Source organism: Elephas maximus, chromosome 4, assembly GCF_024166365.1.
Source record: "Elephas maximus indicus isolate mEleMax1 chromosome 4, mEleMax1 primary haplotype, whole genome shotgun sequence".
Lineage (NCBI taxonomy): Eukaryota > Metazoa > Chordata > Mammalia > Proboscidea > Elephantidae > Elephas > Elephas maximus.
Window position 1 is genome coordinate 73,377,487 of NC_064822.1, and position 24,504 is coordinate 73,401,990.

Below are 24,504 nucleotides of genomic sequence, written 5' to 3' on the forward strand. Positions count from 1 at the left end.
CATGAAGTAAAAATTATAACACATGCCTACTCAAAATCAGAATTACTGATTCTCTTTTCTTGCAGATAGAGCTGATGTATCAAATGTGTCAGGTTTCGCCACTGAAAGCATTTCCAGAAAATAAAACTAGCAATATTAGGAAATGTCTCTGATAAATGGTTAACAGCTTCCCTACGTTAACATCAAACAGACATTTACCCCAGATAGAATATCAACTTGAAGCAAAAACAGTAAAAATACTACAGAGCAAGTACTGGAGAATAATTGTATTTAACTGTGGTCAAACTATAATGAAAATATTGATTGGATGATATAATTAATTATACTCCATTCTTACATCTAAACAAAGAATTAACCTGCTGATTTAAATGGCCTGTAAACTCACTGGCAGGATTTGCTTTAATCTGAACGAATAAATAACTTCCAAAGAAAGCCACACACACACAAAATATCAGAATAAAAATCTAAAATACATTCAAGAAACAGGCTACAGAGAAATTAATTATTGTGCTACTTTTAGGATACTGCTTACCAGTTTTTAATGGTATGGGATTTATATGGTAAAGGCATTTAAGATGCAGTCTTAAGAAAGAGTATGTGTGCCTTGTCTAAACAAATACATACACGTATGTATGCACGTGCATACATGTGTATGAAATACACACTTTGCGCCACTGGATAAACCGTAAGCCCTACAATATTCAATGCTTTTATCTGTAAAATGGAGGAAAATACCAGTGGAAAATTACCTCTCAGGATTACTTGGGTAGTTATTAAAGCACTTTGTAAAGAAAATGACATAAATGGAAATTAGTTGTGTTAAACATTCAAAAAAGAAAAAAAAAAACCTTTTCTCATTCTCTAATTTCTGGTTTAAAAGCTCTTGTTATTTACTTAGTATCAAATTCACAAAGCTCTGGAAGAAGTAAATAATCTTTATGACTAAGACCCACTACCTTCCATGTAATAAAAGATGAACCAAAATATTTGTGACACCTCTCAATTTCTTTAAGGCCAATATGATAATCCTAAAGAAAAATAATTATTTCTCTTTATTCCTTAAAATTTAAAAACTTAGTCTTTATCACATTTTCATTAAATTCTCACTCTGTACCAGATAGTTCCTTAAAAGCTGAGTGTGTGTAGCTTCTTTTCTGCCCATAAAACAGAAAGACATTATACACTATCAGTAACAGAGAATACCTTGTGGAACATTTATTTTTTTTCCATGAAACACTCAAAGTTGAGGTCAGTGGGAAATAATTTCCATCAAAGAATCGTACATTTTCTTCCCACAATCCTGCTTTGTAATAGGAAATGACATTGTGATCCATTTCACCACAAGTGAAATATTACAAAATATTTACAAAAAAATATTAAAAATAACTCAAACACAAAAGCAAAGATGGGGTGAAATAAACTGCTTTCTCAGAAATTTCTACTCCAGTGCCCACAGCATACAAGAAGAGTCAAAACCACTGATGTGAACTGTGCTGGCATCAAAACCTGTCACAGCAGCCCTTCCATTTCTTTCATGAAAGCTTCATACACATCGTCCTTAGTTTGTACTGAAAGCGGGACAGAAGGGCCAGATTTGGGGGCTGCTTTGGCAAGAGGCACAGCAGAATCATCCTCTGGCTTTCTCTGAGGGGTGGCAGTTGCCCCTTTGTTCTCCCGACGAACTCTCAGTGCAGTGGGCACAAATCGAGTAATCTCCGCTTTGGGATTAGTGATCTGTGGCTTGGCACTGATGGTTGCTGTGGCTTTCTTCTCAATGGTGGCTGCGCTTGTATCATCCGCCTTGGGTCGCTGAATCAAGTTGGGTGGGGCACTTAAAACCCCAGGGTTTGGCAAGGGAGCTGGTGGGAAAAGCCCAGGTGGGGCAGGTCCAAGTGGAGGCACCAAAGGTGGGCGCATCATGCCGGGACGAGGTGGAGGGATACCTAAATGATGAAGTAAACAAGCAGAATGAATACCACAAAAACTAATACAATTTAACTCCTATGAAGGATGGAGTCCCTGGGTGGTGAAAACGGTAAACACGCTTAACTGCTAACCGCAAGGCTGGAGGTTCAAATCAGAAGTGTAAGCCTACCCAGAGGCACCTCAGAAGAAAGTCCTGGCAATCTACCTCCAAAATATCAGCCACTGAAAACCTATGAGGATCACAGTCCTATTCTGACACAGATGGGGTCACCAGGAGTTGGCGCTGACCTAAGTGGTGACTATTAAGGACATTAAAAACAAGTTGATATATATACATACACATATGTATTTTTTTAAATAGACAATGATTCACAGAAAATAAGCTGAACTCATGCTGCTTGCTATCTGAAATTCTGGAATGTATCGTCATATTAAGGAACACTTTATTATAAAACAATATTCACCTTCAATCTGTATCCTTGTACTTACAGGAATAATCTGTATTACTGTGTTATAATTTAATCTCTATTATCTATAGTAACCATTTGTACTGTTCTAAAACAAAGTAAAATTGACAAAAATCACTGCTTTCAAGTATTACTTCAAATTTAACAGTCCAAAGATTCTCATCTAGCTGTACGGTACAGATGTTATTAAGGCCAAGGTGAGGAAGCTGATCCCATGTATTATTTCCTTATATCTACACCATCCTGCCTCTCTCTCCCTCCTCCCCCAAAGTATTCAACAGGCAGAAAATATAACTTCAACCTTAGTCAGTCATTAAATGCACGAGTGACAGAAATGAATGTAACTAATCAGAATCCGTCACCATTACTGGAAAAGAAAGCATGTCTCATTGATGGTTCAGGCATACCATCACCATATAACCAGAGATGCTGATTTTAATTTTCTTCAAATGCACCTTTTAAGGCTGAATATAAAGTACCATACTTCAATGAATCTAAGATGCTAACGATCATAACATGTGTTCTGTGTAAAACTAACACAGAAAAGTTCAAGTTGAGAAACTTAAAGCCTTCACATGAGATTGGGGCATTCAGTGTGGTGACCAGAAATACACCTGCCCGATATAACAAGATGACGAAGAAACTTGCATGTCTAATCTCGGCACCAGGAAGAGTGAGGAGGAAAAAATCTGCCCTGTGATTGTGAACTTTAAGATGGTCCCTAAGCAGATATGTGACAAACTCATAATTACAAATGTCATCCTAAAAAAATCTGTAGTAGAGAATTTAATCCACAATGATCTCTGGCTAGGAGAAATCTCCCTAATGCAAGGCAGAATGAAATGCAAATAGTCAGTTCCAGGGTTACAACAAGATCTGTTCCTGTGACTTTAAGGCAAACTTGGAGAGAAGTCAACAGGCAGTACCGTTTCTTATTTCGACTTACTTGAGTGCAAGAAAAAGCCCAAAGCCTTTTCAATGATTTAAAAGCTTCAAGTGCAGCATGTGAAAGGTGATTGGGACAAAGACTTTGTTGTGATTAGGGGTTGGTTCAATCATTTGAAAGTGAGGGCAAATTTACATCAACATTAGAGGGCAAGTACGAGCTGCCCGTAAGTCAGATGTTCATAACCTGGGGATGTACTGCTCTGGAAGAACACGACTTTAATCCAGGCCAAAAGCAATTAAAAAACACCACTGACTGTAAGACACTCCTTGATTTCAGGGTATTGAAATATTCAAGAATGCCTTAAAGCAGATGAAATATATAGTGGACTTAAGTTTTTGTCGTAGAAATTGAAAGGGTTACCTGGAGGTGCAGGGGGAGGTAGCCTTGGTGGAGGTCCCCGAGGAGGAGGGCCAGGAGGCAGACCTGGAGGTGGGCCTGGAGGTGGGCCAGGGGGTCGGCCAGGGGGTGGTCCTGGAGGTAAAAGCCGGGGTAAGGGCCCTCGGAGTCCTGGCATTCCAGGTGGTCTCAGGAATGGAGGAGCTCCTGAAAAGAGAAAAATGATTAATGTCAAACAAATATATAAGAATAACTATGGTATAAAGGTAACTCAAATATAGCTTGAATTATTCACTTTAACCTGAAATCAGGTAACTTCAAAAACTGACTGAAACGTGCAAAAAAAGAATTCAATCAACAAATACCTGCACCAGAAACAAGGTACTAAATCTGTTACAGATCATTTCTCTTATTTCCCAGCACTGACAAAAGGCATATTCAGTCACAGCTTTGCTTGGTTGTAAATGTACAAAAGATGATAATTATTAAATGGCTCCAGTATAAACTGAAAATGGAGTATAAAGCAGGGCGTTTTAAGAACACCCTGAAACTCATTAACATATAGACAAGGGCCACTGGAAATGACAGAAGGTACTGTACCAATTCTGTACTGCACCAATCACAAAAGGATGAACTCAGCTGACTGATAGTAGGATGAAGGACCAAAGTCATTAACAGCCAAAAAAGCTCATATATGATGTTTTGAATTGCAAATAAGATTTTTAAACTTTGAAGCAGAAGACTTGATAAATTACTGATCTCCTCATTTCTAACTACAGATTATACTGATAACCAACTATTCCCAACCTGAGATCATGAGCCCTACTCCCACAGGATACCAAACGAGAACTGGGACAACCTATCATATTAAAGAGTATTACTAAAAAATGCCTCAGTTATTTATATGCTTGAGTTTCTGCCTGCTGTAATCAGAACTTAAGAATCCCTAAAAAGGAGTAACTTGGAGAAAAACAGGTGGCTGCCAGAAGCACTATGTATGAATCACAAACAAAAGCTTTAGGAATGAATACACTTCACTTATCTTTTAATTTCACTAAGAAGAAACAAAAAATATCAATACAACGTATGACATTTTCTGGAATGACTTTACTTCTCCAATCTCATTTGACCTGAATACATTTGACGTTTATTCACATTATGTGAGTACTCACCTGGGGGTGGTCCAGGAGGAAGGCCTGTAGGTGGTCCAGGTGGCCGTAAAGGCGGGGCAGGTGGTGGTCCAAGAGGAGGTGGTCCTGGCATGGGTGGTGCCTGTATCTGAGAAGGAGGAAGAGGCTGTGGAGGAGCCTGCTGCTGTGACGAGCCAGGCGGCGTGCCATCAGAGAGAGACTCCTCTTTATGCTGTTTCTGTGACTGCTTCTCTGCCTCAGAATCATCGGAATCGTCATCATCATCATCTTCGGAAAATTCCTCTACTTCCCGTCCCTCCTCAGGGATTTCCTGACCTGAAAGAAATTTTACACCAGGTAGATGGAGTTGATTCAATTTTTACAGCCTACACAACAGCAATGCGTGACGACACATGCTCGATAAAAGCTTTCTTAAAATTAACGAATAGTCTTCTTTAATAAAATGCTTAGATGCGGAAGAATCAAAAAGCATTCTGCTCACCTATGCTAGTGTAGCACAGTGGGATGAAGCCAGGTTTTAGAAGAAGACACGCTGGATTTCAACGCCAGCTTAGATATGTACTAGCTGTAACTTTCAGCAACTAACATCTCTAAGCCTTAAGTGTAGTAAAACAAGGATTTCTTACTTACTTCAGGGTTGCTGAGATACTAAACGTGAGAACGTAAAGCAACTGGCAGAGGGAAATACTAAAAGACGTTCTTTCCCTGCCTTACCTGCCATTCGAAGCATCATGGCTTGAAGAGGAGTCAGCTCCTTCATGTTCTTCTTTTTCTTCCTTGATTTTCCAGGCATATCTGCAAATCGTACACTCAGGCCTAAGGGGTCAGGAGGGTGGGAAGCAACAAAGTTCAGTAAATGTTCATATAATAAACACTATAAAGTACTAGATACAATCACTGCACACTACTTGCACATGATAAGCACAGGAAGAGATAGCCACATTAAGAAGAAAAAATGAAGTGTCAACCTAGTGGTAAATATATGCTATACAAGAAATTTAAAATTTTAAATACTATTAACAACTTTATGCCTATAAAACTGAAAAACTCAGATAAAAACAATAAGTAGTTTTTTAGAAAAATATAAATTACTACAATTGGCCAAAGAGATGATAAGACCAGAATACATAAAATTAAAATGGTAGTCACATATCTACTCCTTCAAAGGCACCAAACCCAAATAATTTTACAAGGAAATTCAACCAAACTGAAGTTACAGAAATTTCCTGTTAAAGAGCATATGAAAAGATGGAGTGCTATCTAACTCTAATAACATCCCAATAGATGCTTAAAACGCATTTATGATAACAACTCTTAGCAAATCAGGAACAGAAAAGAACTTCTTCACCTGACAAAGGCTATCCACTAGGCTATATGGTGTAAACCTCATCCTAACAGTGTAATATTAGGGGCATTTTCAGATGGATTAACCTTTACAACAGAATGTTATGGAGTGAACAGTGTATCCCCAAAACACATGTTAAAATCCTGACCCCTGTACCTGTAAATATGACTGTTTGGAAATAGGGCTTTCTTTTATGTTAATGACATCACACTAGGGTAGGGTGGGTTCTAAACCTAATCACTTCTAAGTTAGGAACAACAAGGAATCACAGGAAGATACCGTAAACTTGGAGAGGACTCACGGGAGAAAATGACAAGGCGAGGCCCTGATTTGGCTTTTAGTCCCCAGGACTGTGAGGAAATAAATTTCTGTTCTTTAAAGTCACCCATTTGTGGTACTTGTTATGGCAGCACTAGGTAACTAAGACAGAGGATATAAGTTCCATGTGGGCAAGATCTTAAGTTTGTTTACCTGTTTATCCTTAAATCCTTAGTGCCTAGAAAAATGCCTTGCATGTAGTAAAAAGTCCATAAATATTAGCTGAGTGAATGGCAAATCATAAAGCAAAATGGGGAGGCATTTTCGGCACATGTTCTGACGAATACTGCATTTTATGCAAATACCGTGCCCTCTGTGGTTTGTTTGCCAGCCATGCCCTCCCCCTTCGAGGCACCCTCACAAGAGCCGCCATGCCAATTCTCTTCTACATGTTGCAGTAAAAAAATCAGCATAGCATGCTTAGGAAAATACCTGGGGAAGGGGGTGTGGCTAGCAAACATGCAAAAGGTGTGCATTATTTGTGTAAAACATGCAATAGATAAGAAAAACCAGTCTGCAGAAAAACAAAAATGAAGCAGGTAAGAGACCACACAGTCCTAGAGAGAAACAGAGCTGCTTTCTACCTTTTAGCACTCATTCCCATGTAAGAACAGTTTTCTATATTTTTTTGTTACCAGCCCCCGCTATCCACCCTTTTTAACTACATTATTGATTTACAAACACATGATTCCAAAAGTAGTATCAGGAGAAAAATTTGTTATCATTACCAGTACTACAGACTGTTGTAAGCTACAGAAAACAATCCCAAAGAAGCTCCAAAACTACTGGGGTGTGACAGAACTATGTTTTGTATTGTTCAGTACCTACTACAATTCTTTAACAAATGTTTAAAATTTTCTTGAAGAATGAATACTATAACCACCTTTTTAAAGTATATGTAACTCAGCTTGAATCTGTAATAATCAAACACATCAAATTAATTATGGACACAATATGTTTCAATTAAACCATCACATTCCCCTCACAGGTATACCTGAATTTTAATTCTGGTTCTGGTTCACGTAGGATACCACCAACACAGAAAAGTCAAAGGGCTCTGAATGCAGCTATTTCAATAGACTTCAACCCAACGTAATTTGGTTTTCTCAATATTTTCATGTAGTTCTTCTAAACATACCTATGGATACCAAAGAACCAAACCAAACCCAGTGCCGTGACAGTACATCTTTATGCTGTTGAATAGCTATCATCTTTTTCCCCCAAGGGTGGACTTTATTACACAGGCTTTTTATTACCTAGACAATTTAATTTTTTTCATCTACTAAGTACTTATTGCATGTCAAAATCTTTGCAATTCTAGAAATTTAAAGATGAATAGAACTATAGTCCCTGCTTTTAAGAAGCTTAAAATTACTTTCATAGATCCCTTAATAAATTAGGACATTCAGTTTATGTGCTATTGATACCATGGAACTTTTGTCACACATACCTGACTTTTTTTCTTCATTGTTGTCTCTCTCGTTATCCCCACGGTGCACAAACTCATCCCCCTCACTTTCTCCCTCTGATCTGTCAGTGTCGCTGTCATCAGTGCTGTCATCGTGCTTATCTTGATCCATGTCCTCAGGATAGCCATCATCTTCACTGGTGCTAGAAACATCATCGTCATGACCTCGCTGAGCTGAAAAGGAGGGAAGGAGCATGGAAAAAGGAATATGCTTGGATCCTCCACAACATGGTACCCAGGAATACCAAAAAATATTATGTTTACAACTAAGAATATAACTTATTGTGAAAAGATTTCTGAAGTGTTCCTATTTGAAACAAACTCCATTTAGAAATAATTATGTGTACACACACACACGATCCCATAGTTGAACAACATGTCAAACAGCGCCAACCCAAAAAATGACAGTGAAAAGATAGTAAGAGCAAAAGGAATATAGTCACTCCTTACCAAGTTCAGGACTATATAACATATCTTCATCTCGCCTACGAGGAGGAAGATCTAAGGCAAAGCCCACTTTACGGCCATACATCTGCAAGACTTGAGGAGGAGGTGGACCAGGCGGAGGACCGGGAGGTTTTCTGCCAGGGGGCAAACGTGGAACACCATGTCCAAGAAGAGGAAGTATAGAAACTGCCCGAGTTGGAGGTCTGTAAAGAAAATTTTACAGTAATTACGGAACAGTAACGAGGTACTTACTTCCTCTTCTAAACAATTTTTAAGGGATCAGTCTTTCATCTCCCCTTGAATTAATTTCAGCAATTGACAGTCGAAAGATGCTTTTAATATTATCTGGTTTTGATAATGTCCCCTTACCCATAGGCTGAGGTCTTCTTAAGGATGGAGGGTGGCTGAGCACCAGGAAGTGGAATGTCCTGGATCAAGATGTTGGAAGGAGCATGTGGCATATCTGGCAAAGGAATACTTTCAACTTCCACATGTTGAGCATTCTGAAACACAGATAATTTTTCAATAGTATGATAAGAGTATTCACAAGCTTAACACTAAAAATTCAACATCAGCTGTTTCAGAATCTGGATTTGCTTTCTCTGTAAGATAAATGGCATGTAAAAACAAGAATACAAAGTCTCAATTACTTCCAAAGACTATCAAAATATTGAAAGAAATCTTTATCTCCTTGAAAAGAACCAAAACCCAACTGTTTTTTCTTCCCCTTTATTAGCAACTGATTCTTCTTAGTTATGATTTGAAATAGCCACTGTTTAGGGGAAGTCCAACTGTTAAGAGTACCTAGCACCAAAGCCACCATTTTTAATATTCTTGGTAACAGTATCAATAAAGATATGGTAAAGGACTGCTGGGGCTCTAAAACAGTCCGCCTGGTCGCATCTCTGCTATGTATCAGCTGTGTGACACTGAGCAAGTTTCTATAGTTTCCTTATCTGTAAGATCGGACCCACACTACCTACTTTACAAAAAAAAAAAAAAAACCTATACCACTAGTGTTTTTACAATTTTTTAAATTCTGAGTTAAAATTCACAATGAAATGTACAAGTTCAATGAATTTGGCAACATGCATGTACCTACAAAGTTCCTCATGCCCCTTCCCAGTCAACTCTTGATCCCATCCTGAGGCAACCACTATTATTTTCCTCCACAGATTAGTTTTAGTGTTCTGGAATTTCATACCAATATAATAAAAAGTATAAAAAGAAGTTAAGCATGTTTTTAAGATTTATTCGTATTGTTCCATGTATCAGTAGATTGTTCCTATTTTTTATTGATAAGTTGTATTCCACTGTATAATTTGTTTATCCATTAAGGGGCCTTGATGGTGCAGTGGTTAAGTGCTCAGCTGCTAACTGAAAGGTCAGCAGTCTGAACCCACCAGCCAATCCATGGGAGAAAGATGTGGCAGTCTGCTTCTCTAAAGGTTACAACCTTGGAAACCCTATGAGGCAGTTCTACCCTGTCCTATAGGGCTGTTATGAGTCAGAATCAACTGTATGGCAGTGGGCTTGGGTTTTTTTTTTTTAAAGTTTATCCATTATGCTATTGATGAACACCTAGATTGTTCTCAGTTTTTGGCTATTACTGTATTACCAGATGAATTCGTATCTCTTGTATAATATATAACTAGAAGTAGAAGTGACTCATAAAGTAGGTGTATGTTTAGTTTTATAAGAAATTACCAAGGGTAAGAGGTTCAACGTAATTCTCCCATTAACTTTTAAGAGTAAATCTCAGTATAACATTTTATTTCTTTCAAAAGAAACTCAGTTACCTTAACAGCATCAAAATATTGGCTAAGTTGTGCCCTCTTCTGTTCATATTCTACTTCTAGCTTTCTCAATTCTTTGTAGATATCTGGATTTTCTTTTTCATAGAGTCGTAGAATACGTTCAAAGGTTTCGCGTAGCTTTTTACGCTTGTCTTTCAGCACCTTCTCATTTAACTGTGGTTGTTGGACTGGATTAAACTCTGATAGGAAAAAGCATGTAAGAGAATGAGACACACTTCATTTATGTATTAATAGATTCTATAATTTAATAAAGACCTCTTTATGTGTTCCTTATGTATTCTTTTTTCAGTTTTACTCAAAAGAACAATAGATGTTGATTAACATAACACCCTTTTAAAAGGGCCATTGATTTTACTTTTTCTGAGATGTCACCTAATTGACAACATCATCACTATAATAAAAAACCAATTTTTACTCCGCTATGTTGAAAATCTGATACACTGAAGTTTTAGTTAAACAGATTTGAGTTTGCATAGTGGCTCGGTCATTTAGTTCTGAGAATTTGGGCACTTGAACTCTGAGCCTCAGCTTCCTTATTTGGAAAATGGTGTTAATCAATTACTTTACAACAAAGCTCTGATGATTAAATGTGATCATAAATAAAATATCCAGCAGTGTCTGACTCCACCACAGGCACTTAACTATTGTTTTTATAATTGTTATTGTTAGTAGCCATCAAGATGGCTCTCATAACGACCTTTCGTATAACAGAATGAAACACTGCCCAGTCCTTGCATCATCCTCATAATCCTTGATATTTGAGCCCATTGTTGCAGCCACTGTGTCAATCCATCTCATGGAGGGTTTCCCTAGTTTTTTTTTATACCAAGGACAATGCCCTTTTCTGAGGAGTGGTCTCACCTGATTTTTATAATAGACCCATGTTTTTTGACAAGCTCTTGGACAACCCTTCTCTCCCCAACTGATCACATGTGTCAACACGGGGTCAATTTCAGGTCTTCTGCCCCCAGAGGGTAAGTGCAAATCTCAGGCCTGCCTGGTCAATACAGCCTCCTCAGTCCCTTGCAAGGGGCTCAGAGATAAACTGACTTATGATCCAAATAGAGACCAGATCCTTCTCTAGAATTTTAAATGTAGATGTGGGAGGAAAGGGCTCACATTCTCTTCTGGAGATGTTAAGTAGGAATGAAATAAACCCTAGAGCTGTCTCTCAGCCACCACTAATTCCACACATATGTCCCATTTGCGATTCTAAGTTCATAAGCAATGTGCCTGATAAAGCTAACATAGAGCAGACCAGACAGATGGAGAGTTCTGATGATGTTATCTGGGTTTCCAAGACCAGCTTTCCTCTGGGATTCCCCAATTACGGGAGCCAATATATATGCTCTTCTGTTTAAATTAGTTTGAGTTTTATAAATTTTAACTAGAGCCCTGATGAAATGTTCCCTTCTCGTTTCCTCTTTTTTTTTTTGAAGAATAACAAGTTTAATTACTTTCTTCCCCAAATCCTATTAACCTTGATGATTTATATATCCAGAAGGTACATTCTTACATCATCCTATTTCAAGCATAGCATAATGGAGAAAAGTGTTGAGTGAGTTTTACCTGCAGCTTTGCCACTTCATCTAATCTCTCTGTGCCTGTTTCCTTATCTGTAAAATGGGGACAATACACAAACCTCAAGAGGTTGAGGGCAAAATGAGTTAACATGGAAAAAGAACTGGTGCATAGCAAGGTAGGTGTTCAATAAGTCTTCGTTATTACTATTACCTACTTTTAAAACAAATTAATTTTGGGTTATTTAATAGGTAATAACACAACACCCTAGGGATAGCAACTGTCCCCATTGATATTTAGTTGAGGGACAACAACCGGAACCGGCTACAGCTGAAATGGGAAAGATTCGCGATCTTGCAGCCTGACTCAATTCTTGCCAGGCTTGCTATACAGAATCTCCCATATTATTTCAGAAACCTTCCAGTACCCTAGCCCCACATTTCACATGATAGAGACCTTCTGAACACCACTAAATGTTTCACCAAGGAGTCCCAGTGTACCTCTTTCATTTACTATCTCCGTGTTTTTGGGCAAATCACTGAACCTGTTTAGGTATCTTTGTAAACTAAACTTCTAAAGATCACTTTAAAATGAAATTAAAAAAATGGTGGCAGGAGGCAGAAGAAAAAACAATTGGCAAACAGTTGAACAGTCGACAGCTGAAGAGCACATGGGAGTTAAGTACATTATTTTAGTTTTGCATGTCTGAAAGCTTCCATTAATAAAAGAACAAATTAAAAAAAACCTAGAGGGAGGTGGGGCCAAGATGGTAGAATAGATACATGCTTCCAGCGAGCCCTCTTACAACAAAGACCCGCAAAGACTGTTCAGAAGCAGAGAGGAGTTACCAGACCTGACTTGCCCGGAGCCCTCAGGCACCATTCCCGGGAGCAGCTGTGCCAGGCTGGTACTAGTGTTTCGCTGCAGTTTCCTCAGGGAGAAGCAGCCAGCTGCACAGCCTACTCACACCTCCGGAACCAGAGAAGAACAGTGCTCTTGGCAAAAGCTAAGTACTTGTGTATATTTTACTGCATCCCGTCCCCGTCCCCGCCCAAGCTAGCTTCAGTGGCTATTGATTTCCCTGGGCCTAAGATAGGCCTGGATGAGCATCTAGAGCCATCCTCCAGGCCTTGGAGAAGGAATAAATTTGCAATTGGGGGAAAAGATAATCTGCCAGCTCCACTAAGCCGGAGAGCTCAGAACAGAAGCGGCTCTTGTCCAGGCATAAGCGGTCTGTGGACTTTCAGTACCTTTCCCCTCTGCATGGACCTGTGAGGCCTATTTCAGGAGAAAAGGCCCTTGCTGGCAGGCTGCACCTGTTTCAGCTGTGCGGCGGAGAGGTGGGTGTTTGACGTTTGACACTGCTTTGCCTATTAAACAGGGTCCTCACCTACCCACAACAGGGGCCTAAGGACTGGTGGCTCAACTAATGTCACCCAGCCACCCGCGACAGGGGTCCAAGGTTAACTGGTACCTCCCAGTCCTTACAACCAGAAACACTGGTGCCCATGGTCCGTCTGCAGAACCCACCCACCTTATACTCTAGGGAAGAGGGACGCAGTTTCCTCAGACAAGCTTGGGGGATGATTCTCAGCCCCCTGCCTTGTTCAGAGCATGACCCCCTGCTGCAACCAGATTCCGGTACCTACACCAATCACCCCTGCCCCTCTAAGACTGTAGGACAGAGCTGGTACCACACATTGATAAGCAGCTACCTGGACACCTGAGCTGAATCCACACAAGAAAAGTAAATGGACTCTTAGACTGATATACCTGATAACAGCTCTAGCCATCTGGTCACAGGATGTCAGAGCTTCAAACGTGAAAATAATCAAGCTAGCTCATTCAAGCAGGCCATATGGGCATATCAAAACAAAACAAAGCAAGAAGCCAGGATACAGTAAGCAAACATAAAATAAACTAATAACTTACATATGGCTCGCAGACAACAGTCCATATCAAATCACATAAAGAAACAGACCATGATCACTTCAACAAACTCTCAAAACAAAGAATCAAGAGATCTTCTAAATGAAAGTGGTTTCCTGGAATTACCAAATGCAGAATACAAAAGATTAATATACAGTACCCTTCAAGACATTAGGTAAGCGATCAGGCAATATGCAGAACAAGCCTAGGAACACACAGATAAAGCAGCTGAAGAAATTAAAAAGGTTATTCAGGAACATAATGGAAAACTTAATAAGCTGGAAAAATCCATGGACAGACAGCAATCAGAAATTCAGAAGATTAACAATAAAATTACAGAATTAGACAACGCAATAGAAAGTCAGAGGAGCAGAATTGAGCAGTGGACGGCAGAACTGGAGACCTTGAAGATAAAGCACTTGGCACCAATATATTTGAAGAAAAATCAGATAAAAGAATTCAAAAAAATGAAGAAACCTTAAGAATCCTATGGGACTCTTATCAAGAGAAATAACCTACGAGTGATTGAAGTATCTGGACAGGGAGGGACAACAGAAAATACAGACAGAACTGTTGAAGATTTACTGGCAGAAAACTTTCCTAATATCGTGAAAGATGAGAAGATATCTATCCAAGGTGTTCAACAAACTCCACATTAGGTAATTTTAAAAGAAAATCACCAAGACATAATCAAAACTGCCAAAACCAAAAATAAAGAATTTTAAGAGCAGCTAGGGATAAACGAAAAGTCACCTACAAAGGAGAGTCAGTAAGAATAAACTTGGACTACTCAGCAGAAGCCATGCAGGCAAGAAGGCAATGGGATGACTTACAAAGTAGAGGGAGGAAGTGTGCTGTCTCATTAGGTGAGAGCAATTAGGAGTACATAACAAGATGTATATAAATTTTTGTATGAGAGACTGACTTGATTTGTAAACTTTCACTTAAAGAACAATAAAAATTAAAAAAAAAAGGCAAAAAAAACTGTCTCTCAAATATGAAAGTGAAATTAGGACGTTTCCAAATAAACAGAAGTTTAGGAAATTCGTAAAAACCAATACAAAACAACAAGAAATACTAGAAGGAGTTCTTTTGTTAGAAAATCAATAATATCAGGTATCAACCCAAGACTAGAATGCTGGACAGAGCAATGAGATGTCAACCCAGACAGGGAAATCACAAAAATAAATCAAGATACAAAAACACTCAAACAGGGAAGCAGTGATGTTATTATGTAAAAGATGACAACATTAAAACAATAATGGGGGACTAAAAGAAATGTAGTCATAGATCTTTCATATGGAGAGGAAGACATGGCAATAGAAAGAAATAAAACAGGTTTAATTTTAGAAAAATGGGGTAAATATTACTGTAAGGACAAAGGAGACAAACTATTCTACACAACAAAATAAAATACAAGAAAAAAATAGAGACTCAGCAGAAACAAAATCAGCAACAATGAATAAGAGGAAAAGACAATATATAAACTACTCAGAGCAAGAAATGAAGTGGGAAAAACAAACTGTCAACAATACACAAAAAGTCATCAAGATGACAGCACTAAATTCATACCTATCCATAATTACCCTGAATGTAAATGGACTAAATGCGCCAATAGAGAGACAGAGAGTGGCAGAATGGGTTAAAAAACAAGATCCGTCTATATGCTGCCTACAAGAGACACACCTTAGACTTAGAGACACAAACAAAGTAAAATTCAAAGGATGGAAAAAATATGTAAAGCAAACAACCATCAAAAAAGAGCAGGAGTGGCAATATTAATATTGGACAAAACAGATTTTAAAGTTCAATCCACCTCAAGGGATAAGGAAAGACACAATATAATGACTAAAGAGACAATATACCAAGAAGATATAACCATATTACATATATATGCACCCAATCACAGGGCCGCAAGATACATAAAACAAATTCTATGAGCACTGAAGAGTGAGACAGACAGCTCCACAATTATAGTAGGGGACTTCAGTATACCACTTTCAGTGAAGGACAGGACATCCAGATACAAACTCAATAAAAACACAGAAGATCTACATGCCACAATCAACCAACTTGACCTTGAAGACATATACAGAACACTCCACCCAATAGCAGACAAGTATACTTTCTTTTCTAGTGCACACAGAACATTCTCTAGACTAGACCACGTATTAAGTCATAAAGCAAGCCTTAGCAGAATCCAAAACACTGAAATATTACAAAGCATCTTCTCTGACCATAAGGCTGTGAAAGTAGAAATCAATAACAAAAAAGCAGGGAAAAGGAATCAAACACTTAGAAACTGAACAATACCCTGCTCAAAAAAGACTGGGTTATAGCAGACATTAAGGATGGAATAAAGAAATTCATAGAATACAAGAGGAATGAAAACACTTCCAATTGAACCTTTGGGACTTGGCAAAAGCAGTTCTCAGAGGTCAATTTATACCAATAAATGCACACATACAAACAGAAGAAAGGGCCAAAGTCAAAGAATTATCCCTACAACTTGAACAAACACAAAGAGAGCAAAAAAAAAAAAAAACCCTCGGGCACCAGAAGAAAGCAAATAATGAAAATTAGAGCAGAATTAAATGAAATAGAAAACAGAAAAACAATTGAAAGAATTAACAAGACCAAAGCTGGTTCCTTGAAAAAATTAACCAAATTGATAAACCACTGGCCAAACTGACAAAAGAAAAACAGGAGAGAACGCAAATGACCCAAATAAGAAATGAGATGGGTGATATTACAACAGACCCAACTGAAATTAAAAGAATCATATCAGATTGCTATGAAAAACTGTACTCTAACAAATTGGAAAACCCAGAAGAAATGGATGATTTCCTACAAACACACTAACTACCTAAACTAACACAGAGGTAGAACAACCAAATAGACACATAACAAAAGAAAAGGCTGAAACGGTCATCAAAAAACTCCCAGCAAAGAAAAGCCCTGGCCTGGCCGGTTTTCTGCAGAGTTCTACCAAACTTTCTGATAAGAGTTAACACCACTACTAAATATATTTCAGAGCATAGAAAAGCCAGCATATCCCTGATACCAAAACCAGGTATAAGACACCACAAAAAAAGAAAATTACAGACCTATATCCCTCATGAACTTAGATGCAAAAATCCTCAACAAAATTCTAGCTAATAGAATTCAACATTAAAAAAACAATTCACCACGATCAAGGGCGATTTATACCAGCTATGCAGGGATGGTTCAACATTAGAAAAACAATTAATGTAATCCATCACATAAATAAAACAAAGGACAAGAACCACAGCATCTTATCAATTGATGCAGAAAAAGGCATCTGACAAAGTTTACCACCCATTCTTGATAAAAACTCTCAGCAAAATAGGAATACAAGGATAATTCCTTAACACAATAAAGGGCATTACATATACAAAGCCGAGAGCCAACATCATCCTAAGAGGAGAGAGTCTGAAAGCATTCCCCTTGAGATCAGGAACCAGACAAGGATGCCCTTTATCATCACTCTTATTCAACACTGTGCTGGAGGTCCTAGCCAGAGGAATTAGGCTAGATAAAGAAATAAAGGGCATCAGATTAGCAAGGAAGAAGTAAAAGTATCTCTATTTGCAGATGACATGATCTTATACAAAGAAAACCCTAAAGAATCCTTAAGAAAACTACTGAAACTAATAGAAGAGTTCAGCAGAGTATCAGGATACAAGATAAACATACAAAAATCAGTTGGATTCCTCTAGACCAACAAAAAGAACTTCGAAGAGGACATCACAAAACCAATACCATGTACAGGAGCCCCAAAAGATAAACTAATTAGGAATATATCTTACCAGAAATTTAACAGACTTATACAAAGAAAACTACAAGATACTACTCCAAGAAACCAAAAGAGACCTACTTAAGTGGAAAAACATACCTTGCTCATGGATGGAAGACTTAACATCGTAAAAATGTTTATTCTACCACAAGCGATCTATAGATACAATGCAATTCTGAGCCTAATTCCAACGGCATTTTTTAATGAGATGGAGAAACAAATCACCAACTTTGTATGGAAGTGAAAGAGGCTCTGGATAAGTAAAGCATTACTGAAAAAAGAACAACAAAGTGGGAGGCCTCACTCTACCTGATTTTACAACGTTATACCGCCACAGTAGTCAGACAGGCTGGTACTTGTACAACAACAGATACACAGACCAACAGAACAGAATTGAGAATCCAAACATAAATCCATGCACATATGAGGAACTGATATGTGATAAAGCCTCAAAGTCAGTTAAATCCGGAAAAGACAGTCTTTTTAACAAACGGTGCTGGCAAAAATGGATACGCATTTGCAAAAAAATGAAACAAGATCCGTACCTCCCACCATGCACAAAAACTAACTCAAAAAATTGATCAAAGACCTAAATATAAGAACTAAAACAATAAAAATCATGGAAGAAAAAATAGGGACAATGTTAGGAGCCCTAATACATTGCATGAACAGTATACGAAACATTACTAACAATGCAGAAGAGAAACTAGACAACTGGGAGCTCCTAAAAATCAAACACCTATGCTCATCCAAAGGCTTCACCCAAAGAGTAAAAACATTACCTGCAGACTGGGAAAAAGTTTTTAGCTATGACATTTCCGACCAGTGTCTGATCTCTAAAATCTACATGATACTGCAAAAGCTCCACTACAAAAAGACAAATAACCCAATTAAAAAATGGGCAAAGGATATGAACAGACACTTCACTAAAGAAGACATCCAGGTAGCTAACACATACATGAGAAAATGCTCAAAATCATTAGCCATTAGAGAAACACAAATCAAAGCTACAATGAGATTCCATCTCATTCCAACAAGGCTGGCATTAATCCAAAAAACACAAAATAATAAATGTTGGAAAGGTTGTGGAGAGACTGGAACACTTATTCACTGCTGATGGGAATGTCGAATGGTACAACCACTTCGGAAACTGATTTGCCGCTTCCTTAAAAAACTACAAATAGAATACAATCCAGCAATCCTACTTCTTGGAATATATCCTAGAAAAAGAATAGCTTTTACAGGAACAGATATACGCACACCCATGTTCACTGCAGCACTGTTTACAATAACAAAAGATGGAAGCAACCAAGGTGCCCACCAATAGATGAATGGATGAACCATGGCATATTTGCACAACGGAATTCTGCACATCGATAAAAAACAGTGATCAATCTGTGAAACATTTCCTAACATGGAGGAATCTGGAAGGCACTATGCTGAGTGAAATTAGTCAGTTGTAATAATGACAAATATTATATAAGACCACCATTATAAGAACTCGAGAAATAGTTTAAACAGAGCAGAAAATATTCTTTGATGGTTATAAGCAGGGGAAGGAAGGGAGGAAGGAAGAAGGGTACTCACTTTTTTTAAGAACTACTTTAGGTGAAAAGTAAGAGAACACTGAGTACAGGAGGGGTCAGAACAACTGGACTAAACCAAAAGCAAATAAGTTTCCTGAATAAACTGAACCCTTCTAAGGCCAGCATAGCAGGTGCAGGGGTTTGGGGACCATGGTTTCGGGGGACATCTAAGTCAATTGGCATAATAAAATCTATTAAGAAAACATTCTGCATCCCACTTTGGAGAGCGGCACCTGGGGTTTTAAACTCTAGCAAGCAGCCATGTAAGACACATCAATTGGTCTCAACCCACCTGGAACAAAGGAAAATGAAGAACACCAAAGACACAAGATAATTACGAGCCCAAGAGACAGAAAGGGCCACAAAAAGCAGAGACAACGTCAGCCTGAGACCAGAAGAACTAGATGGTGCCCGGCTAAAACTGATGACTGCCCTGACAGGGAACACAACAGAGAACCCCTGAGGGAGCAGAGCAGTGGAATGCAGAACTCAAAATCACATGAAAAGACCAGACTTAATGGTCTGACTGAGACTAGGAAGACTTCGGTGGACATGGTCCCCAGACCTTCTGTTAGCCCAAGACAGGAACAATTCCCAAAGGCAACTCTTCAGACAGGGATTGGACTGGACAATGGATAGAAAATGATACTGCTGAAGAATGAGTTTCTTGGATCAAGTAGATACATGAGAATATGTAGGCATCTCCCATCTGGAGGGGAGATGAGAGGGCAGAGGGGGTCAGAAGCTGGCAGAACGGACACGAAGAGAGAGAGTAAAGTGAAGGAGTGTGCTGTCTCATTAGGAGGAGAGCAATTAGGAGTATGTAGCAAGGTGTATATAAATTTTTGTATGAGAGGCTGACTTGATTTGTAAACTTTCACTTAAAACAATAAAAATTAAAAACAAAATCAAAAAAATCTAATGTTCTAATGTTATCCAAACAGGTATTTTTTGGTAGGGTTAAATTTCCAATGGCAGCAATATACAAATGATTCTTAAGCAACTTAGATGGAAGGAAAGAAAGATAACATGCCATCATGACACATGATTCCAGTAATGACAAAGCAGCAACACTAAAGACGCATATGACGTGATTAAAGGAAAATATTTTACAAAATGTGAAAAAAAGGGAGAATATCCTAATGTAATGTTTACGTAACTTGATTTTAAGTATTTGATGATTTCTTTACCACCTTTACTAAACGGTCAGGTATCTTTTTGGATCTTCTCATTAGAAAAATAGGAAATTGCCTCATATTCATGACGGTCTAATATTTAGATTACATAGTAGTTGCCAACATTAAACAAACAAACAAAAAATCCAGGGTAATTTCAAAAAGCAGACTTTAGTATTCTCCGAAAAAGTGAGACGGTCAAAATAGGCTTTCATTACCTCCTAACAACAATTAGCCAAAGCTAAATAAGGGCTTCCCTTTTATTCCTGGAAATGAGATTTCCAGTTTCCATCAGCCTCTTAGCACTCCCCGTTATCTCCCTGATGCTAAAACCCAAGTGTCAAATGCCATCAAGCTTTTCTATTCTCATGACTACATTGCTTTACTCATTACCTGCCTGCCCCATGTGTATTAGACTGTTATATCTGTAGTAAAAATCCAGCCTTATACAAACTCTTACCCATTTCATCTAATTTCTCCATGTCCCGGATAATCTGTTTGGGATCTTTCATCTTTAAAACCGCAGCTCGTACCATCATGCGTTGTTTTTTGTTCTTAAGAAAAATAAAAGAGGAATGTTGAAAAGTTGGGCACTCATGAGTTTTTATTTTAATTTGCTTTAAGAATCTATTTAAACTGAATGTCGATCTTCCCTTTGGTTTTCGATCATTTGTTTCAATCACCAGAAACAGCTATGACATTTTTTTTTTTGCTCTCAAATGTTTTCACTTTTGTCAAAAAGATAAATGTTACTTATTAGATGTGCTTTTTTAGTGAAGTATCTTTTTTAATCTTGAGATCTTTAGCAGTTCCATTAAAAAATTATTTCTTTTCAACAAAAGTTGCAGCTCGATTCTAAAATTATAGAGGAAAATTTTGCATTAATGCTACACAATGAAACAGAAAAATATTAAATATCTGCATTTCCTAAATGTGATAAAGGATGATACTAAGAAATAAATCCCTTCTTATTCTTGGGAAGCACTGTGCCACAAATGCAATAGCTACCTGAACAGGAAAACTGATTAACGAAGTTATTTAGCATTATATTTATTTCTACTCACTAATTCTGCAGCTTTTAACGAAGCAGTTGTTTTAATAAATAGCAAAAAAAAAATTAGAAAAAAAAATTTTCAGAAGTATTTAGTTCACTAGAAAAGATAATTGAATTTAAAAAATATGATTCTAACCTGTCATGAGTTTATCCATAAAAGTTATTTCAGTTCAGTTTCTCAGTATTTTGGCTCAGGAAATTTTATGGTTTGTTCTAAGAAACAAAGTATCTTTTTCAGAAAATAACTGGAAACATTATTTTGAAATCCATTAGTCCCAAATAACAAGATATGTCCAACAACACTTATATAAGATGCATCTGAAATCCTACCTTCTTTAATTCTCTCTTCCGGGCTTCCTTTCCTTTAAAAGAGAGAGGGAGAGAAGATAAAACTTTCCAGTCTTGAACATTAGCATTATCATCAATTTAACACAATTTCAACTACGAAAGGACCTTAATTTCCTTATTTTAGGTTAGGAAAACATATCTGAGTTTTTATAATGATAGCAAGGTTTCTCAACTCTGGCACTACTGACATTTGGAATTAGATAATTCCTTGTACTGGGTTATTATTTTTTTTTTGTAGCAGGAGGCTGTCTGGTGCACTGTATTTAGCAGCATCCCTTGCTTCTACTCATACTAGATGTCAATTAAAAAAATAAACAGCTGCTGTCATGTCAACTCCAACTCCTGGTGATCCCACGTGTGTCAGAGTAGAACTGTGTTCCACAGGGTTTTCAATAGCTGATTTTTGGGAAGCGGATCTCTGGACCTTTCTGCGAAGGCACCTCTGGGTAGATGTGAACCTCTGACATTTTGGTTAACAGCTGAGAGCATTAACTGTTTGCACTACCCAAGGACTCCCCATGCCAATAATGCCCCTCTGACTGTCACAATAAATAATGTTTTGAGGCATTTTTAAGTTTCTTAAAAAATAACTATGATTCTGAAGGAAAAAGAAACTGTAGAATACTAAACAGTTCGTAAAACTAACTTGTTCGAAATTCCAAATTGCAAAAGAAAGTTTTAAGCCAATTCCCCTACAGTGCAAATCACTGAAATTCAGAATGTTAGTAGAGATACTATAATTTTTACCACTCAATCTTTGCTTTGTCATTCCACACTAATGGACACTTACGGGCCTGGTCTGTGGGATTCATAAATTTTCCACTCTTGGTGGATGATGTAGATCTTCGTCCCATGTTGGCAATCTATATGATTTACTTGTTTATTAAAAACAAAACAAACAAAAAAACCTGTAAGACAAAGAAATAGATTATTTTTTTCTATAGGCTTTCTTCCTCCACACATCTCTGATAAGAAAACACTCTGTTGGCTGTCAAGTTTTCAAGTTCTTTCCCTAGTTTTGATGTCAGTGTCCCAGAAAGATGGCCTCGACTTTCTTGACCACCCAAAATTAGATTTTTATTATTCTTCAGAGAGATAACGGGTCTGAAGAGCACTTTAGATGTCACTAAATCACCAAGTTAATTTTTTTATTATGGATCATAGCATTTACTGTCAGCTGAAAAAGATCAACCAGAAAATGCTTCAAGGATATGGCACAAACCACAAACACGAGAAGCCATTAGTTCTTTTCCTACATCCTCCTTTTATTCATGTGTAGGATGAAAATGGAAGTAAAAGGGAATGGGGGTAATAAAATCTGGGCTCAAAGACAAATAGTTCATTCATGCTGCTCTCCACGGTTTTTCTTGGTATGTATGCTGTAAATTCCCAAAACCTCCAAGACAGTACTTTAAGTGTATTTAATTCAGATACCCAAAATTAGTATTATGTTGACCTTCCATTATCTTCAATATTTATTAAAATATGTATTTTTCTCACAAGTACGTGACTCCTGATTTGTATTTTTTAACACTACCTGAAAAGGATAATTGTGTTTGAAGGCAAGTTATTTTGTAAGGCAACATTTTCATTAATTTAGAACACTATTATATCACTTCTTCTTATCCCAAATGATACAGATCTTTTTGAAACTTACTTTTTCCAGTGATAAAGGTTCACAAATTTCCTCCCTTTTGAAAGTAGACACCTTTAAAGGATGGGAAAGGGAAGATCATGAGGTAAAACTTTTGGTAGACAATACATATTTCCTCTCCTACTCTTTATAAAGGCTTTCTCGGACGAGTTGATTACAGTTAATACCTCTTTCGGTAAGTGTTCAACTGCCCCGATTACTCTAGATGCTTAAGTGATTTTCCCGTGGCAATTAATTTAGCATCTTAGTTTCTCAGAAAAAATGGGGAGTGGGGACGCGAACACGTGAAACGGGTGCAAAAATAAGTTCTTATATATTTGATGTCCTGTATTTTTTTTTTTTCCTTTCCTCTCTTATTTATCCTCGGGCTTGTGTTATGGCCCTTGTCTTCTCACAGCTGAAACATAAAAACATACGAATTACAGGGCATCTTTACAGTGGCGCCTTAGTCTGCACTGACTTTTGTCTGAAAGCAGAAGCCGCCGGGAATCAGGCCACAAAACCGTGGGGGACTCTCAACAGCCAAAGAGGCTCCAATGGGACCGAGTTCACATCCACCAAAAGGGGAAACAACTGTCGAAACCATAGCGACGGTTGACCCTGACTCGAGGTACTAGACGTCAGCCCTAAGGCAATCGGTCAACGTGCACAGGAGGCGGCGCTAACTGACCCGGGCGAAGTCAGCCGCTTAACTGCTGGACGCCGCGCCGCATCGGCCCGGGAGACTCCAACCGCGGAGAGGAAGAGCAGGGCAGAGGGGCCTGGAATCCCCGAGGCAACTACACGGGGCTCTGAAAGGGATGGGAGAGAGGAAGAAGCGGAGTGGGCAATCCCGCACACTCACACTTCTGCTAGGATCCTGGTACTGCGAGAAGCGGGGCGGGGACGCTTTCCAGTTTCTTTTGCTTCGTAAGGGCCTTCACCCCTGCCTCTCCGTCAGCCACTCAGCCACCGCCATCTTGAAACCTCGCGCCCCCTCCACCATACCTACGTCACTTCCTATCCCTTCGGACCGACGGTCTCTTAGCGCTTCCCCTTCGTGGAACCATAGAGAGTACCAAAAAACTCCCTGACCAGAGTCTTTTCCTCTCCAATACAATACCGAATTGGTTGGCTGTGGGTTAAGAGCCCGCCTCCCTTATGGATTACGAAGGACTCCACGTAGAATGACGGTTCCCAGGTACAATAGAAATCAG

The 24,504-nt window shown here is 38.3% G+C and overlaps 1 protein-coding gene across 3 annotated transcripts; it reads right to left on the minus strand.

The window, feature by feature from the left end:
- Positions 1-829: 829 nt before the first annotated feature.
- Positions 830-24,371, minus strand: WBP11 (WW domain binding protein 11). Of its 3 annotated transcripts, XM_049882534.1 has the most exons (13): positions 24,153-24,371; positions 23,312-23,362; positions 22,445-22,562; positions 21,637-21,668; positions 20,713-20,806; positions 10,207-10,403; positions 8,777-8,910; positions 8,411-8,610; positions 7,943-8,134; positions 5,544-5,645; positions 4,851-5,144; positions 3,703-3,885; positions 830-1,943 (listed from the first exon to the last, which is right to left on the minus strand). In XM_049882534.1, the coding sequence occupies exons 3-13, from the start codon at positions 22,506-22,508 to the stop codon at positions 1,510-1,512; spliced, it is 1,926 nt and encodes a 641-aa protein (XP_049738491.1). In that variant the 5' UTR covers positions 22,509-22,562; positions 23,312-23,362; positions 24,153-24,371; the 3' UTR covers positions 830-1,509. The 3 variants fall into 3 exon arrangements, with proteins under 3 accessions (XP_049738491.1, XP_049738493.1, XP_049738494.1); XM_049882536.1 differs by lacking the exon at positions 23,312-23,362 and having other exon boundaries at positions 22,445-22,529; XM_049882537.1 differs by lacking the exons at positions 23,312-23,362; positions 24,153-24,371 and adding an exon at positions 21,443-21,519 and having other exon boundaries at positions 22,445-22,499.
- Between the last annotated feature and the right edge of the window lie 133 nt (positions 24,372-24,504).